This window comes from Symphalangus syndactylus, chromosome 18 (assembly GCF_028878055.3).
Source record: "Symphalangus syndactylus isolate Jambi chromosome 18, NHGRI_mSymSyn1-v2.1_pri, whole genome shotgun sequence".
Classification (NCBI taxonomy): Eukaryota; Metazoa; Chordata; class Mammalia; order Primates; family Hylobatidae; genus Symphalangus; species Symphalangus syndactylus.
Genome location: NC_072440.2, coordinates 59,353,609 through 59,371,515, shown reverse-complemented (window position 1 = coordinate 59,371,515; position 17,907 = coordinate 59,353,609). Strand labels below are relative to the sequence as shown.

Sequence of the window (17,907 nt, the reverse complement as noted above, 5' to 3'; positions counted from 1 at the left end):
CATAAAGATAATTTAAAAACCACCATAATTTCTGGATCAACTTATTTATTTGACCTGATCCCCTTATATATTCCAAAGTTCAGAGCTCTGGCTGAGACTTCTGAGACAAATGAAGCCCTGTGAGGAAGAGACGCTTTGACAAAGCCTCTTACAAAGACCTTTAGAGCCTAATTATTAACTATCATGTATTTGTAGACACAGAAGCTTAAATCTTCAAGAGGTGTCTGGCTTAAATGAAGGAAGAAATGAGGCCTTGCCATGGGATAAAAATGAAACCATAATCTTCAAAGATAGTGTTTCAATCTATTAAAATGATAATTCCTCACCCAAATCAGAGAAGGGAAACCGAAAAGCTAAAAACAAATGGAAACAGGTACACACACAAACACACATACACACACACAAACACACGTGCACACGGTGCTATAGAGAAGCAAGACATTTACATCCTTCAGAAATGCACAATTCTGCCTTGAAGCAAAAATCTTAATCAGGTTATAAATCGCTTTCCTATTACTATGCACACAGTCACTTCATCAAGTGCTGAACCCTAAGTAACAAAAATATAATTTATGCACTCAGATTTTAAAAATTCTTTCTTCAGAGGGAAAATAAATATACAACTGAGGCCTGCATCTCTGGGTTTGTAGTTTTTTAAAAATAAAAGATATGTATCACATCATAGGCTAAAAAAATTGTCTGTACTCTTAACAAATGTGGAAAATATGAAAATATATTCGTTAGCAACCTCATCATCCCCAGCTAGTGAATCCTCTCTAAACCGTGTGGCTCTCTGCTTTATGGATGACCAAATAAAATCACTCATTAAATATATATAACCATGAGGGGTAAAGACACGTGAACCCGGATGTGTTTATCAATCCCTAGATACCAGAATGAGGGGAACACATTCTAGAATGAGGGGAACTCTCTGGATACTAGACAGATAAGAATTACACGTCATAAATACAGGGGCACATTTATAGATCTCAGCAACCCCAAGAGACAAAAGACAAAAGCATGATGACAATAACAGCTAACATTGATTGTGCACTTCCTCTGTGCAGGGAACTTAACATTATTTCACCCAGTCTTTACAACTACCTTCTGAGGTAGTTACTAAAATCATTTCCATTTTGGAGATGTGGAAATCAAGGCTCACAGTGAGGGTTGTTACAACTTGTGTAGATTCCCAATGGCTTTTTAATGGATCTCCCTTAGTGCCTCTGACACTTACAGATTCCCTGACCATTGAAAACGTACCACTAGTGTAACAGAAATTATCAAATTCTGGCAAATACCATGAATAGGGAGTCACACAATTGCCAATGATGCAACAGGGCATAAAAGGTACAGAATGGTGATCTAGGAGTCACTGGATTAAGAGTTAAAACCTGCTACATCTCCATACCTTACGCACTGCTGTAACTACCACTAAATCAGGTGTTCCAGATATGGCAGACATTGTGCTGTTTCTCCTACAACTATTACGTGTGTTTCTCTGCCCAAGTTTCTCAACTATATAAAATAAAGCAGCTGAACTTACACCACAGGAAGGTTGTAAAGATTAAATATAACCTTGTATATAGCACCTGGTACCAAGGAAAAGTTTCTTTACCCCAGTCAGTCTGGTGCAGACAGGAAGTAAATACTGCAATAATTCAGAGGGAAAATACCACCATCAGACAAGTAAGGAAAAGTTTCAAAGAAATCATAGGATTTGCATTTAGCTTTGAATAGACTTTGGAATCTGTACTGGTAAGGCAGGTTTCTGCTGAAGGGTATGTGTGGGATGGCTCACAGAGGCCTTTTGAGAGAGAGACTGTGGAACTACCAGGCAGCTCTTCTATAAGAACATTCTTCCACACAACCCTGGTTAAGCGGGTCCACAATAAGATTTCTTCTTCCTTTAAGCCATAATTATCATGTTTGTTCCCTATTTCTTCCTTGCATTTCAGAAGTATAAAAATTTCCAACTATTATCGTTCCCTAGTGCTACCCTCAGTGCCTCCACCAGGACTGTAATTGGCACAGAGGGCCTGCTGAACATGTTTACAGAAGACACTGGTAAGATCAAGTCCAAAGGTTCCTATTTTCCTGTATGCCATATTATCAGCTATCTTCTTACTCTTTATTTCCCTCCACAGCAGCAAGTGGATGGCTTAATTATTATTAGTTATTCTTGACTGCACTAGTTATTTCTGAGATCACGGTAATTCACAGAAATTCAATCAGGCAGTAGCTCAATTTATAAGAGTAGCTGGATCCACCACCATCTGGATAAAATGAACAATCAACAGGCAAATGGGCAGAAACAACCAGCACCCTACCAGCCTAATAAGTTACTGTTTAACACAGGGGGGAAAATGGAAAAAAACCGCAGTTCTGCAATCTGCAGAAATATAAAATTCACATTATTTCTAAGAACTAAACCTATTCTAGAATTTCAATCATTAGTCAATAATAAAAGACATAGCAATATCAGTTAAAAATCAGGCCAGACTTGGTATATATTCCAAGTTTCTAAAAAGTTAGAAATCAGTAGAAGTCATAGTATCAAACTACTTTTGCTGCCTGTTATAAAATCAGGAGTTCCTACAGGAAGGATCTGAGCCCAAACATAAAGCCCACCACATAATGTAGCATTGTCTTTTAATGTTTATACTTGAAAAGCTAATAATTTCAAGAAAATACAATATTTAATTCACCTCTGGGTCTCAACCTCATACCCCTTTACTCCCTGTAAAAGTATTGTCAGCTAGAGCTACTACTCACTGGAGCAAGACGTACTTTTTTAGAAGTTACAGCACCAGTGGAGGTAGCCACCATCTGGGCTGCTCTCTGGCATGGTGTCCTTGTTTAGAAGACCAGTGTGAAATCTCAAAGGGCTTCTCCTCCAACTAAGATTGAGTTCTAAAGTCTGAAGCTAGAAATCTGGAAAAGGGTGGGGACATTTTCTAAATCCATTAAAGCAAATTAACATCAAGCAGGCTGAATTTGTTAATTTATAAGTGGTATATATCACTTTCTCGGTAATATAGATTGGAAATTTGTCCCTGCTCAAATCTCATGCTGAAATGTAATCCCCAATGTTGAAATGCAATCCCTAATGTTAGAGGTAAAGCCTCTAACAGGTGTTTGGATCATGAGTGCAGATCCTTCATGAATGGCTTGGGCCACCCCCTGGTGATAAGTGAGCTCTCACTCTGAGTTCACATGAGATCTGGTTGTATAAAAGTGCATGGCACACTTCCCTGCCCCACTTCCACCATGTGAGACGCCTGTTCCTCCTTTGCCTACCATGACTGTAAGCTTTCGGAAGCCTCCCCAAAAGCAGATACCAGCACTATGCTTCCTGTACAGTGTGCAAAACCGTGAGCCAATTAAACCTCTTTTTTTTTTTTGGGGGGGACGGAGTCTCACTCTGTCACCCAGGTTGGAGTGCAGTGGTGCAATCTTAGCTCACTGCAACCTCTACCTCCCAGGTTCAAGTGATTCTCCTGCCTCAGCCTCCTGAGTAGCTGGCATTACATGCAAGCACCACCGCATCCAGCTAATTTTTGGATTTTTAGTAGAGATGTTGCCCAGGCTGGTATTGAACTCCTGACCTCAGGTGATCCACCTGCCTCAGCCTCCCAAAGTACTGGGATTACAGGCGTGAGCCACCATGCCTGGCCCAAGCCTCTTTTCTTTATATATTACCCAATCTCAGGTTCTTTATAATAATGCAAGATTGGCCTAACATGCTAAGTATTAAAACTGGGAGAATTTTGAACTAAACTCTACCCAGAGAACAAAAGTGAAAATAAGATAGTTATGAATCATTTCTTATAAACCAAAGTCAAATTCATTTTTCCTTTTAGTTGATGCACAAGACAGTCCACAAAACAGTCTAACACCCAGGGAGAACCACTCAGTGAGTTCTCTGTGGGGCTGTAACAATAATCCTCTATATGCATGCAACAACTAGTACCTAGACATCATTTATCGATGACCTGTAACTGGCTTCAGCACAGACAGGTTGGTTACCAAGTAAGACCCTGTGAGTGAAAAATCCGCTCCGGGCATGTTTAAGTTTTTATGCTCTTCTCTTGTCAAATTAGCTGTAGTAACTTGCCAATAACACATTAAGACTTCTTTAAGGATCTGTCATCTAGTTTAGCAGATGTCTTTAAAATGCATTATATTTCTATAGCAATTTAAATTATTACCTTGACATTACCTTACTTCCATGAATAAAGTAAAGGTGTGCACTTTATTTAGCTGGGTGCAGTGGCTCATGCCTGTAATCCCAGCACTTTGGGAGGCCAAGGCAGGTGGATCACCTGAGGTCGGGAGTTCGAGACCAGCCTGACCAACATGGAGAAACTCTGTCTCTACTAAAAATACAAAATTAGTCAGGCATGGTGGCGCATGCCTGTAATCCCAGTTACCCGGGAGGCTGAGGCAGGAGAATCACTTCAACCTGGGAGGCAGAGGCTGCAGTGAGCCCAGATTGCGCCACTGCACCCCAGCCTGGGCAACAAGAGGGAAACTCCGTCTCAAAAAAAAAAAAACAACAAAAATAAAAACTACTTGCCACAAAAATTGCTCGCTCGTGTCCTGCTTTCCAAAAATATAACTATTAAAAGTCCAGGAATATGAGCTTGGGTGAAGGGAGCTTGTTCAGTTTTTACTAAGACTAAAGTTAAACTATAAACCTTCATTTAACATGGATTTTTATACTGCTTCAGGTCTCAAAAGAGAACATTACAATCCCCAAAGACTAAATCACTTGTCTCTTTTAAGAGTTATTGAAGCAGCATTATGCTGAAAGTGACAGTCTGGCTCTGTTCTGTTTGTTAATGCAGCACAGATTTGCTGGCCAACTGCAACTGGCTGTAAGTCCTTATCGCAAATAAAACTATTTTTGTGCCATTTCTATTTTTCACTTAAACGTCACCAGCTCTTCAAGACTCAGGACCTGTCAAGTATTCTGTTGCCAAGACTCTGCCTGTCAGAAAGGTCAGCATCCAGTACCTTCCAGTTGGGTCCCAAAGGGCCTCTCTTGGTCTTGACTGACTGGAATAATGCTGGGTCTTCATCAGCTTTGTAGTCCTGCAAAGCAAAACAAAGTCAGAGGCAGAGAAGAAAACCAGAGAATATTCTTTAACCTTGCCAGAACAGCTCTTCGCAGCTACCAAAACACAGGACAGAAATCAATTAGACTCACTGTGCTTTTGCGTAAAAGTAGAAAATTGCTTCTTTAAGACACTGTTTTCAGTTTGGCTTCCTTTGCTTTAAACTTTTACCTTGGGCTAAATAACTACATAATAAGAAATAATAAAAGTCCTGGACTAGCAATCCATTCTGACTGGTTACTGGACAGCTGTCTCCAAGAACAAATCTTCCAACAGTTTTTTAAATAATTTAAACATTTTGATATATGGATAATCACATTCAAAGAATGAAACATACCCATCCCAGTTTTGACACTACAGGTAGATGACGACACTGGACTGTTAATGCTGGCCAGAGCAACTACTGTGGCTGGGAACAAAATCAGAACTACCGATTCTGCAGCATCCCCAACCTCTTCCTACAGCTGGGTCTGTGGTGGACATCGCAATTTCTTGACTGGCCTCTCCAAACCCTTGTTCAGAGAGCCCTGGGGTACACATGGTTTGACTTCCTCATAGAAGGACTGCACTCACGTCAGCCCCTCACTGTCAAAGGAGGCGAAGGAGGGGTGTCACGGGACTGCCTCAGTTATATACCACAGAGGAACGGCTCTAAAATGAAGGTTTTATTCAGGGTTCTAGTTGTGTGCAAATTCTGTTTCCCTTAGGATATCCTTTTCCTGACAGAATGGAGGAAATGAAAAAAGAAAATCTTTTAAAATCTATCTGCTTTACAAAAGTTCTCTTGTCATTACACACACACACACACACACACACACACACAATCTCTCTCTCTCTCTCCAGAAGAAAAGATAAAATTATTTTTGAAGAGCTAGAGCCCAGATTAATAATAATAAGAGAGACTTGCAACAATAACTTGACCGTGGTCGGTTGGTCAGTTTAAAACACTGCAAAGAGAGAGAGGCGGGGAGAGTCCCTTCCTTCTTGAGCAGACTTTCTGACTCTGGGGTCCTTCACAGAATTCGTGAAGAGACCCCATACTTAGTAAAAAATGCCCAGATAAGTCAGATATGAAAACTTAACTAAAAATCACTGTTCTAGAGATAAGGGCAGTACGAGCAAAAGCAAGAACTGAACATGCTCTACAGTATGTACGAACTTTCCACAAATCAAAAAAAACCAAAAAAATACGTTGAGAGGCAGCCACTCAAAACTCAACAGTTACTCAGTAAGTGCATATGCCATGTTAATAATTCCTAAAGAGAAAGTTACAAACAAATTATGTGAGGAAGGAAAAATGTTCAGTTCAGAGAGAAAACAAAACTTTAAAGAAAGATAACTGTGTAAATATGTGACCCAGAACTTGAAGCCTCTCTAAAGGTTGTCTACAAAAAGGACCAACAATAAGCTCAAATTATTAAACAGCAAATAGGTCTGGCTAAACTGGGTCTTAATGCTTTACAATATGCAATGTGGCACAGCCACAGGCATCAGCATTATCCAGGAACGACAAACTGGGATGGACAGTCTGCAAGGAGCTGGACAACTGGACTTACTTCCTATGTCTGGGCAAAGCAGCAGAAAGATCAGTTACTGTCAGCAAGTGTGAATTCTTAAACTACAATTTTGAACTGCATCCTAAAAACGAATAACTCCACTTCTGATTGACAAAAGAATCAACTGTGTGTACAAGTGGTTTCAAGACCTGGATTCACAATGAGAAATAAGCTACTCTATTAACATAAATAAACCTGTAACACCATAAAACATTTTCTTCTAGGTCAGAGACTTAGAATTAAAACCTAAAACCAAGCTCATTTTTTTTCAGACATTGAAAGTATTTAACATTGTATCAAATAATCACGTTCAGCATCATTTCCCTCAATCAAAATACAGTTATTGAACAGCCACCATAGCGCAGGTAGCATACCAGATGTTATTAATAAGAGCTAATTCAAGGAAACAGATAAAGTAAAGGAGAACTAGCACAGTTCTGGCTCTTAAAGAATCAGTCTAGTTGGGATAAAGAAAGAAGCAAGCAAAGAACAGGTAACTCAAACCCCAGGAAGTACCTGTTAACTGCCAACAGAGAATGGAGACAATTACTGTCAGAATCAAAACCAAACAAAACCAGCAAAGGAAACGCACTTTTAAAATGAAATTTAAAATCATGTTTAACAGGAGAAAAATCTGAACTATGGATTCACAGAATCACAGAAGTAAAGTGAACCTTAAAGACCACCCAAGCTCCTTCATTTGACAGATGCTAAAACCACAGTCTGATGAGGAAGTGGCAGGGCTCACCTACTCCAGCACTTCAACTCAAGCCTCCTTAGCCTCAGTCCTGGGCACATTCTGGTACACCTCACAGGATGATGGCAAAAGGTGTCAACAAATGCCAGACAATCAAACCACATTTCAAAAATACCAAGAAGCCGCAGCACTAGAGATATTAAAAGTGGATTTTCCTATAAAGCACAACTGTGTGTATGTAAAATATCATACACATATACATATGCATATATGAAATGAAGTCTTCCCCTCTCTGCTTTTTCTCCTCTTGAATACAAAGCAGAAAATATTAAAGATATTATACTGAAAACATAACAAAACCCAATTATTAACAATAGCACTTTAATTTTGAAAGATGAGAATAATAAATCTTGTCAAAACCCAGGAATTCCTGTTTTACGTTACTTTGAATATGAAGAATATGTAAATGTTTAATCAGCTGAATTAAGTGGCAAGATATTAAGAAGCAGGAAGTAGCTTTTTAACAACCTCAGTTTTGTATTTCCACAACACCTAATTTTTTGAACAGTATCGTCTTTGCTACATTTTCACTGTTGGGTACCTAGTTTGGTCTTGCTGTATCTGAAAACTGGCCAATTTATATCCGTATCACAACGAACAAATATATTCCTTCATGTATGACAGTTTCAGCATACAGAATGCAACCTCAGCTACCAATTATAGCTGCAAATGAGCAATAGTGTGGAATGAGACAGCCTGCTGGCTTTGTTAGTATTCTGTCTCCTTCGGGATCCCATGGGGAAAGGGGAGGCTCTGATGAAGAGAAGCCCTTGGCTCATGGTTTATTGTGCTTGCCACCAGCTGCAGACTTCTCATCTCATTAGTTCTTTTAGAATACTGTGGGTAAAGACAGCTGTAGCCTACTTGAGTCTTCAGCTCCTGGGTATTCTGAAGGCTGAATTTGCTATGCACTTTCTGTAATCCTTGGGAAAAAAAAGAGAGCAAATTCACCAGGCCAAGGAAATGCATTTTTAAAATGGGTTTTAAAATCATGTTTAAAAGTAGAAAAATCTTATTGCTAAGGTGCATTGTGTTTAAAATTTTTTAAGATTCAATTTTAATTATCTGTATAATGCCCAGAGGCCTGGCCAGGATAAGGGCTTAGTAAAACCATCATTATCAAGTTAGGTGTAATATCCCTAGACACTACTTGCTCCACCAATAATAGTGCCTGAACAACGAAAAAATACAATAGTATCAGCATAAGGTATATTCGGATTAGTGTTAATACAACTCTATTTAATTGAAAACTCTTATTTAAGAAAAAAAGGCAGGATAGCCTTCAGAAAACAAAATAAAATGTAATATGGTAAATAAATGGATTACTGAGTCTCCACACTGGAGTCACAGAATACACTCATTAATTTCTTATAAATAACTGTTTTCTGTCACTGGAATACTAAAGTTGTGCTACCTCTTGGGTGTACATCTGTTACTCACTACAGATCTTAACAGAAACTCTCAATAGAAACCAGATTCATTTCGAATACAAAGAATATTAGTTTCACGAATCTTTGAGCATAGTGGCCGCCCCCCAAAATGAAAGTACAAAATCTGTCTGTGCTGAGCCAAACTAAATGTCCCTGAGCCCAGATTTAACTCCTAATTATGAATGGGGAAGTGAGTAGGAGGTAGGGGGCAGGCTGGTAGGAGTTTCTTGACAGCTTGTGGAAAAACTGAGATGAGCTCCAGACACCAGAAATTGCTTAAATAACCATGCATGGGTTACCAGAGGTGAGGCTAAGTGTAAACCAAGGAAAAGAGGACCCAAACCACAAGCATTAGCAACTCCTTGGCACCTGCTTATAAAAGATCAACCCCTATTTTCTATCCTGTGGAGAGGGGGTGTTTTACTGGGCAAGCACAAAAGCTTGAGAGAGACATTAGGATCCTGCAGCTTGCTATATAAAATGCTTTCCTTTAGCATACAATGATTAATTAGGTGTCTATTAAAATAGCTCAAAAATAATCATTAAATTTTAAATGCATGGGTATTGCAGTTCAACTTAGCAAGGCTTATTTCCTCTAATCGCATCCTAAAAATAAAGCCCAAGATGGGGGATAAAGCTGAATTAAATATGAAGATAAATAACAAACATCATTTATTAGCACTGCCCTGAATTTTCCAGTATTGTGGCACCTAAATGAGTTCCTGGATCCTATCACTGTTGACCCTAATACCAAAAGAATAACTAAATCGAGCTGACAAAATTCAAGCGAGACTCCAAAGAGTAAGTAAGCCCATTAAAAAAATGTTTGCATTAAATTTTGCAAAAGCAAGTAACAGAGGTGTAAAGAGAAATAACATTTACTAACTTGTTTAAGAAACTGATTTCAACAGTTATTTTCAAATAAGCAGCTTTCTTTTCTATTTTTAATTACATCTCCCCAGTGACTCCTCAACCTTTCAGGTTCCCACAGAGTACCATTAATATAGTATAAGTAAATCTCATTAATTCAGGTCCTACTACCTTGGAATACATAATCATTCGGACAGGGGCTGGGCTGAAGTTTATCTTTGCATGATCTATGAAAAAAAGATTTGCTACACAAATTAATAGAGTAACAAGATCTCAGGAGGGCTGTTTAAACAGTTCAGAAGTGTTTTAGAGCAATTCAGAAGCATTCATTTGCATATAATTATTATGCTAATTACAAATCATTCTTATCTATTCATTAAAGCACATTCCCAAAGGACCACTAATTGTCAATAACTTGTTGGCCTAGTTTCTGTTACTGAATGTACCTCAGAGGGACAAAACTGCATTAAAAAATATTCCGTAATTCAGCCCTCTCATTAAACCTTACTGGCTTTCCACCAATGAATCCTAAAAGCTGAATTTTAAACAACTGTATTGAGAACTGAGAAATGCAGTCAAATCTACACCCCTGAACATAACACTTTTTTTTGGTAATCTTTCTGATCTCATAGAGACCCTCCACAGAGTCCTGAGATGGTGGGGGTGAGCCTGGCATGTGGGTGGCGGGAGCACTGCTAGGCTAGAGCACAACTAAACTAATCGCTCATTCCATTCTTTCTGATCTTATCCTTATCACCAATACTGTCATGTTTATGAAGGCAGACTCCTAAAGCCTTTGGAAGGATACAAATTAATAGAGAAAGAGAAAGAAATCAGAATTTCAGCACCAAGAAAAGGTTACAACCAGATGGCTATGTGACACACTCCATATCCTACAACACAGCAAGGAAACCAAATAGCTGTGCTCCAGGATAAGATGGGAAAGTGAGGCCCAACGGAGCAAGCTCTTGAGATTCCTGTATAGCCCAGAGCTACTGGAGCTAGTGAGCTGCCTTAAGCAGCTGCCCATGGGCTACACCCCAGCACTCTCCTCAGGAGGAGGTGGGTTCCTGCTTTGGGCAGTTCATGTACAAATATAGAATATATTTATTATTGTAATATTGTATTTATTACTAATATATGTTTATATATTATAGCACTTAAAAATGAAGACATTTCAAACTCTGTACACCAATGAAATGAGTTTTAACAAACAAGTTAATTCCATAAAGGTGCTTGTTAAACATTACATATTTTAAAATTATACTGCATATACCTGAAATGTAAGTGCTACGTTTAGAAAAGTTTTATTTACAAAAGGCATGTTTCCTTAAATGATAGTAAATCACTGAACATATATCAATTTCCTTAAACTGAAATGGGGGAAAACACCCTCTCTCACTCTAAATGTTAGTTCATGATTTGGCCTTTAGCTTCTAAGTCCCAAAATTCCATTTAGTCCATTAGCATTAAGTTAACAAATATTCAATATGAAAACGTTAAAGTATGAAAAAAAGTAAACTTTTTTTAAAGTAAGAACAAAATCCAATAAGCAACATCATTCTTGCTACCATTTTGAAGCACACACTTATGTGTCAGGCCCCCACATTCTCCCAGTTAATACTCAAAAACTTGAAATAAAGGTACTGGACTATCACCGTCACTAGGGGCAGGGAAGTGAAATTCTTTGCCAGAGTCCACCATCACCGAGCAGAAGAGCCACGACTCAGATGCTGCCCTGTGTGACACCAAAGCCAACCATGATCCTTTATTGAAAAAATGTGATTTACACTCTACCATTTGATTAGACTCAAGTACCTGAAGGGATGCTTGCTCCCTCTCAGCCTAGAGAGCCTTCCATGAAAAAGAGTTTACACGGCTGAAAAGGGGCTTTTATAAGAAATGCACTTTAAGGCCGGGCGCGGTGGCTCACGCTTGTAATCCCAGCACTTTGGGAGGCCGAGGCGGGCAGATCACAAGGTCAGGAGATCGAGACCACGGTGAAACTCCGTCTCTACTAAAAATACAAAAAAAATTAGCCGGGCGTGGTGGCGGGCGCCTGTAGTCCCAGCTACTCGGAGAGGCTGAGGCAGATGGCGTGAACCCGGGAGGCGGAGCTTGCAGTGAGCCGAGACTGCGCCACTGCACTCCAGCCTGGGCAACAGAGCGAGACTCCGTCTCAAAAAAAAAAAAAAAAAAAAAAAAGAAATGCACTTTAAAAACTTGGCTTGGAGCTGTTTATGCTTATTTCTTTAAAAATATCTGCCATGAGCTGCTCAAAAACATTTTCTGGCTCTCAGAGAATTTTATCCCCCACCCAAGGAACTAGAGCAAATCCTATTCACACCCCCATCACCTCCATTACCCTCCCCTCCTTTTTACTTTTAAAACATGGAAGAAATTAGGAATAAACTTTAAATTAATAATGGGTTCTAGTGAAAAAGCATTTTGTACAAAACATGCTTGTATGCACGGATTTTTTTTTTTTTTTTTGAGACGGAGTTTTGCTCTTGTTGCCCAGGCTGGAGTGCAATGGCGCGATCTTGGCTCACTGCAACCTCCGCCTCCCGGGTTCAAGCGATTCTCCTGCCTCAGCTTCCCAAGTAGCTGGGATTACAGGCACGTGCCACCACGCCCAGCTAATTTTGTACTTTTAGTAGAGACAGGGTTTCTCCATGTTGGTCAGGCTGGTCTCGAACTCTCAACTTAGGTGATCTGCCTGCCTCAGCCTCCCAAAGTGCTGGGATTGCAGGCGTGAGCCACTGCACCCAGTTAATAAAATTTTAAAATCTTTGCTAATGTTTAAAGCAAGCACGACATAAGCAATATGTTGTTTTCCCACGAGAGGGCACTATCCAACCATGCCTTCGAATATAGTGGACATTCTCTAAATCTACTACTGGAAATGATCTGAAAGTGTGTGACCATGTAAGGCAGTGGAATAATGTAGGAAACATTTTCACATTTCTTTTTAATAGAAACCATGCCTACATTTATTTATATCTTCTTTGAAGATGGGGGAAAAAATCTCTTACAAAAGACCTTGACAACAGTCTGTTTCACAGTGCAGTAAAGGCGAAATGAGACAAGCGTCTGACAAACAGAAATTTCTTAAGCATAAGCAAAATCACTGCTACCTCAAAACATGTATTTGAGATGCTTTCCCTCTAAGTTCAGGAAAGCTACTATCACATGCATTCATCTTGAGTTAGGAGCTGGGTCACAATTCTCATGTTTTTAGTATGCACACACTTTAATAAAGAGTTTTTGCATCACACACCCTAGTGATAAATAACACATTTTTAAGACAGAAATGAACGTCTAGGTTCATTTTAACAGCAAAAAGACATGGTACTCTACTGAGATCAAGTGTGTCTCTGCTCATGCCGAAGAAAACAACCAAAGCAGCATTTGGCAACCATAGGCCTGGCTAGGACTGGCTGGATCTCAGCCACAGACTTCTAATAAACAAAAGCTCTTTTCAGGTCTAAAGAGCCGGGTAGCCACTGCACAGCTCCAAGAAGCAGAAAGCCCTTCTTAGGAAATAAGCAGCAGCAGTCAGAACAAATGTAACATCTAAAACACAGGAGCTTCTTGAAAGCTGCGAGAGAGAACCAAAAGACTGCTGACCATTTAGGGTATCATCTACCAAAATTTAATTTGGAGGATATATTAGGTTGACCCATAAGAAAATTTCATTTTTGTAGCTCAAAAGCTTACAAATATTAACAACTTCACATGGCTTCAACCAATATTTAACTTTTTCTGGTCATGTTCCATCATTCTTTTTCATTTTGAAAAGAAAAAAGTTTTAATATTATAAAGATTAGAGAGTGCAATTACGAAGTTTTTCCTAAAGGCAGTGCAGTAAAGCATGCGTTACCAAGGCTATCTACTCAAGTATGTAACATCTGGGCAATGTCTCAGAGAATGTATGATCAAAAGAAAAGATACACTAAATCCTTCTGAGAGCACAAGAAACAAGCACTGTTTAAGGTGTGACCAAAACTTACATGCCCCTAAGATTCAATCCAAATAAATTAAACCAAGTTTCATCAGTTTGCCAACTTTCAGAAAAAATATGTTTAAAAAGAACAAAATACCTTTTTTTAAAGCAATATACACCCGTGGTTTAAAACAATTAAGAAGTGTCAGATTGCTCACTAAAAAACTCAAAAAATGGAACGGTATGTTCAAAGTGAAAAGTACTAAATGTATGGAAAAGCAAATCATTTATGTTCATTCCCAAAGGCAAGTGAAATTTCAAAAAAACAGGTACTGGCTTAGTATATCTCTGCCCTCAACTAAAACAGGACACTGTTCTTCCTACCAAGACATACTCACCAAATAAAGAACAAGCAAAAAGTACAAACTTTAAAAAACAATTCATTTTCTTTGACATCACAATCCTTAAAAAGATTAACATGAGACTTCTAAAAGCTGCTCAGAAACAGTTTAGATGAACCCAACAATCCCTTTACAGTCCTTTGACAAGCAATTAAAATGTCTGTTCATTTAGTAAACTGCAAAACTCCAAAACTCGTGGCTCTGATTAGTCTTTGAACTTTGACTATGGCTGCAGCCTGGTGCCCAGCACTGGTCTGTAACAGCTGTAAGGAAAAATAACCCTCTGGTGAAGGAGCACTCACATACTACACAACCAACAGTTGGAACTTGTAAGTCACTTAGACACACCTCAGCATGTCCGCGATTAAGAATCTCACTCTCTTTAGACAGATACAATTGTTCCTTTAACTGGAGAAAGATGTATCCACAGTAACACAGAACAAATAGTAAGTTCCAATAAATGTTTATTAAATGAACAAACGAGAAAATGTATGAGTGGTGTTCCCTGTAAGTACCCACACCAAAACACATCTTTGAGTGTCCAATCCTTTTACTCTATTGCACATATGCGAACTTCGAAATACATCAGAGTTCAGCAGTTGTGGCAGGAGGTGACCAAGACTACTACTGATAAAAACTGGGGTTTCAAGGGACTAGGGAAGAGGGATGGAAGAACAGCTGCTGCCTGTTTCCTTCAAATAAATTAAGAATGCTCTTAATCAACATATTGCAAAGGAAGAAACATCATACGGCAAAAAGTTGTTCTAGAATGACAAAAATAAAGTCAGCAGCTCTGCATTAGTCCTGGCTCCCCTTCCACTGCTTACATGGATGGGGAGTTACAGCAGTTCCCCGCGCTACAAATTCTTTTAACAGTAAAAATAAAGGTTGAGGGGAATATTGTTGGACCATGGCCTCCAACTGAGATTCCTTCTGCTTCCAAAATCCTAGAAGGGTGCCTACGCTACAATCTTCACCATTAATAATGTATACTAGAATGCAGCTTCTCAAAGGTGGGCTTGCGCAGGAATTGCCTGGAGGGCCAGAAAGAGCCCTGAGCCCTACTCCAAAGATTCTAAACAGGGAGGGGGCAACAAATTTGCATTTCTAATAAGCTGCCTGTGGGCAGACCATACTTGAATGCAAAGGGACTCAGGGTTTTGGCTTGAGTCCTAATAAAGGCTTTGACAGGCAAGCTCTGAAGTTAGCTAAAAATGCTCCCCAGCGACCCTCAGGGGCTCTAAAAAGAACCACTCCCAGGCAATCTTCAGAGAACTGGACTAGTGGACAGACACAGCCCACAACTGGGACTCATGCATGTACAGACCTGCCTGATGACCGTGGTCTCCAAAGGAGACCAAACTGGGGACAGGACAGGGGAGGTGTGAGTGAGCTGGACTCAGCAGAGGTGATTCACTTGTTGCAAAGGGGGCTGAGCTGATTATCAGCAGCCTCATCCTCCCACTTGGGAGTGCCTGTGTCCTCTGGGGTATTAAGAAAAAAAATGTGACTAGTGAGCGGACCCACAGCTTTGCTACAGAAGCTGGTGCTGAAAAAGCTGCTTGCACGAAGTGTTTCTGCTGGAAAGAGATGTTGCAGACTGGTCCAGAGTCTCAACGGCAGCAACAACCCAGGGACCACGCTGTAGGGAGGGAAGGCTGGCTGCCTGGGGCAGGCAGGAGGGCTGCAGCACTCGAAGCCCATAATTGTGTCCCCATTACCCCCTGGGGGGGACATTTGCAACTGAGGAAAAGGATGGAGATTTTGGGTAAATATGACAGTGGAAATTATATTTATGGGCAGGTAAGGCAGAGGCACATGAGAGTAACAACTAGGGTGAAGTTAAAAAGGACAAAAAGATGAACGTGATATGAATGAAATCTGAGCTTTATCTTAGGAGCACAACACACTTACTGCATAGCCCACAAAGCAGGGGCCCCTCCTACTCTGCAGGAAAGTTCCCTATCAATCAGAGCATATCCTGCACATTCTGTGACCCAAAACCAATATGGCACATGAGTTTCTAGCTTGTGTCTCTTCCTTTCAGGAACATCATCCTTGGTGATGCTGAAATGCCATGGTCATGGCACTGTGGTCACACAAAGCTAATGCTTGATCTTGAACCATCTCATTTAGGAAAAATTTCACCATGAATTGAAGCATTACACTCAAACATGCTGAAAGATGAGGGGAAAAATTTCATTCTCTCTTTAAATTTGCTTCATTTCAGTATTAAATGGATCCAGATTTTTAAACTACATCTCTCAAACAATTTACATCTCTCAAACAATTTAATGCTTTTAAATCATTAATATTTCCTTATTATTAACATGTAAAAAACACTCAGATGTTAAGGGTCATCACTTTTAGGTATGTAAGCTTTAAAATTTTGGATTAAACATTGTTTCTACTTAAAAAGTACCTCGAAAATTATATAAATAAAGTCACATAGTATGTACTATAGAGGAAGGCTGACACTATCCTTTCTTGTTACACATAAATATCTAAAAATGTGGTTCCAATTTCTTTTTTTTTCTAAACCATGCTCATTTTCTTTCAAATTACTTCCAAAAACAAAGGTCTCTCTGATGTTAATCGTGTGTATACTTCAGCTTACACTTTAAAGAGTCTTCCTCTCCCGGGAAGTGACTTTTGTATACAAATCAGAGAAAGCTACTTAGACAAAGTGCTGGAGATGATTAAAAAGAGCCAGATTCAAATTTATACCTTAAAAAAAAAAAAAGCAGAAGCAGATGTCAACTGACTCATTTGTGTATATTTTGGAAATGTGTTGAAGATATGCATGTGCATTTCATCAGGACATTTAAGGAATCCTAAACTTTTTACTGTGGTTGTGTATCAGTGACAACTTTAGAAATTAAAAAACTTTAAAACTTACACTGTGGTGTTTTATGCTGGATACTCCTGGCTCTTACTACAATTTGATCTAACCAAAACACTTTTTAATCTGACCAAAAAGGTATTTGCTCGTTTAGAAACAACACTCAGAAGTTTTATTTTCTTGAGACAGTCTCTGTTGCCCAGGCTGGAGTATAGTGGCATGATCATAGCTCACTGCAGCCTCGAACGCCTGAACTCAAGCAATCCTCCTGCCTCAGCCTCTCAAAATGCTGGAATTGCAGGTGTAAGCCACTGTGTCTGGCCAAAATTTGTAGAATTTAAGGCACATAATATATATCTTATCTAGAATTACTAAAGAAGGAATTAAAGTAGCATTTTATTTTTTCATTTACTATTTGAACAATAAAAACTTCAACTCCTCCAAAAAGCCTTTTCTTCTTCTTTTTTATAATACTAGAGAGAAAAAACATTTGCAAATTCTCTCTGATCTACCAAACCTTTATGGAAGAGCTTATTCCACGCCATGCATTGAGTATCTTGCTAGGTCCTGGAAACAGAAATGATGAGTACAGTACAATCCTGACCGCCAAGAGGCATCTAGCTTACTGAGGAAGACTTTTAGAAGTGATGCTTGGGTTTAAAACAAGGGGCTCTGAGGATGGAGAGGGTGTGAGGTGTGTCCTGCTGGAGCATGGTGTACTCTGTGACCGCTGGGATGACTGGCAGAAGGATGCTTCCCTCTTAAAGCATATAACACCTTAATAACACTTCGCTACAATGTCACTTTCTCTTGAAACAGGAAATCCATTTCCTATGATAGGTACATTCTAAAGGGACAAAAGATAAGGTGGGGACATTATGCAGAAATCCCAGACTACTTGGCTTGTTTCATCAGGAAGTGATGTAGCTTCTGGAAAATTACAGAGAACAGTGGCTAATGCAATAGTCATATACAAACTTCCCAT

General features: G+C 39.4%; 1 protein-coding gene across 3 annotated transcripts in view; it reads right to left on the bottom strand.

The window, feature by feature from the left end:
- The window catches only part of PITPNB (phosphatidylinositol transfer protein beta), a 68,236-nt gene that overhangs the window by 17,039 nt on the left and 33,290 nt on the right, over positions 1-17,907 (bottom strand). For all 3 annotated transcript variants that reach the window (XM_055252086.2, XM_063623413.1, XM_063623412.1), the window contains exon 8: positions 5,020-5,097. In XM_055252086.2, the coding sequence (XP_055108061.1) occupies positions 5,020-5,097 (78 nt within the window). The remainder of the gene's footprint in view (positions 1-5,019; positions 5,098-17,907) is intronic.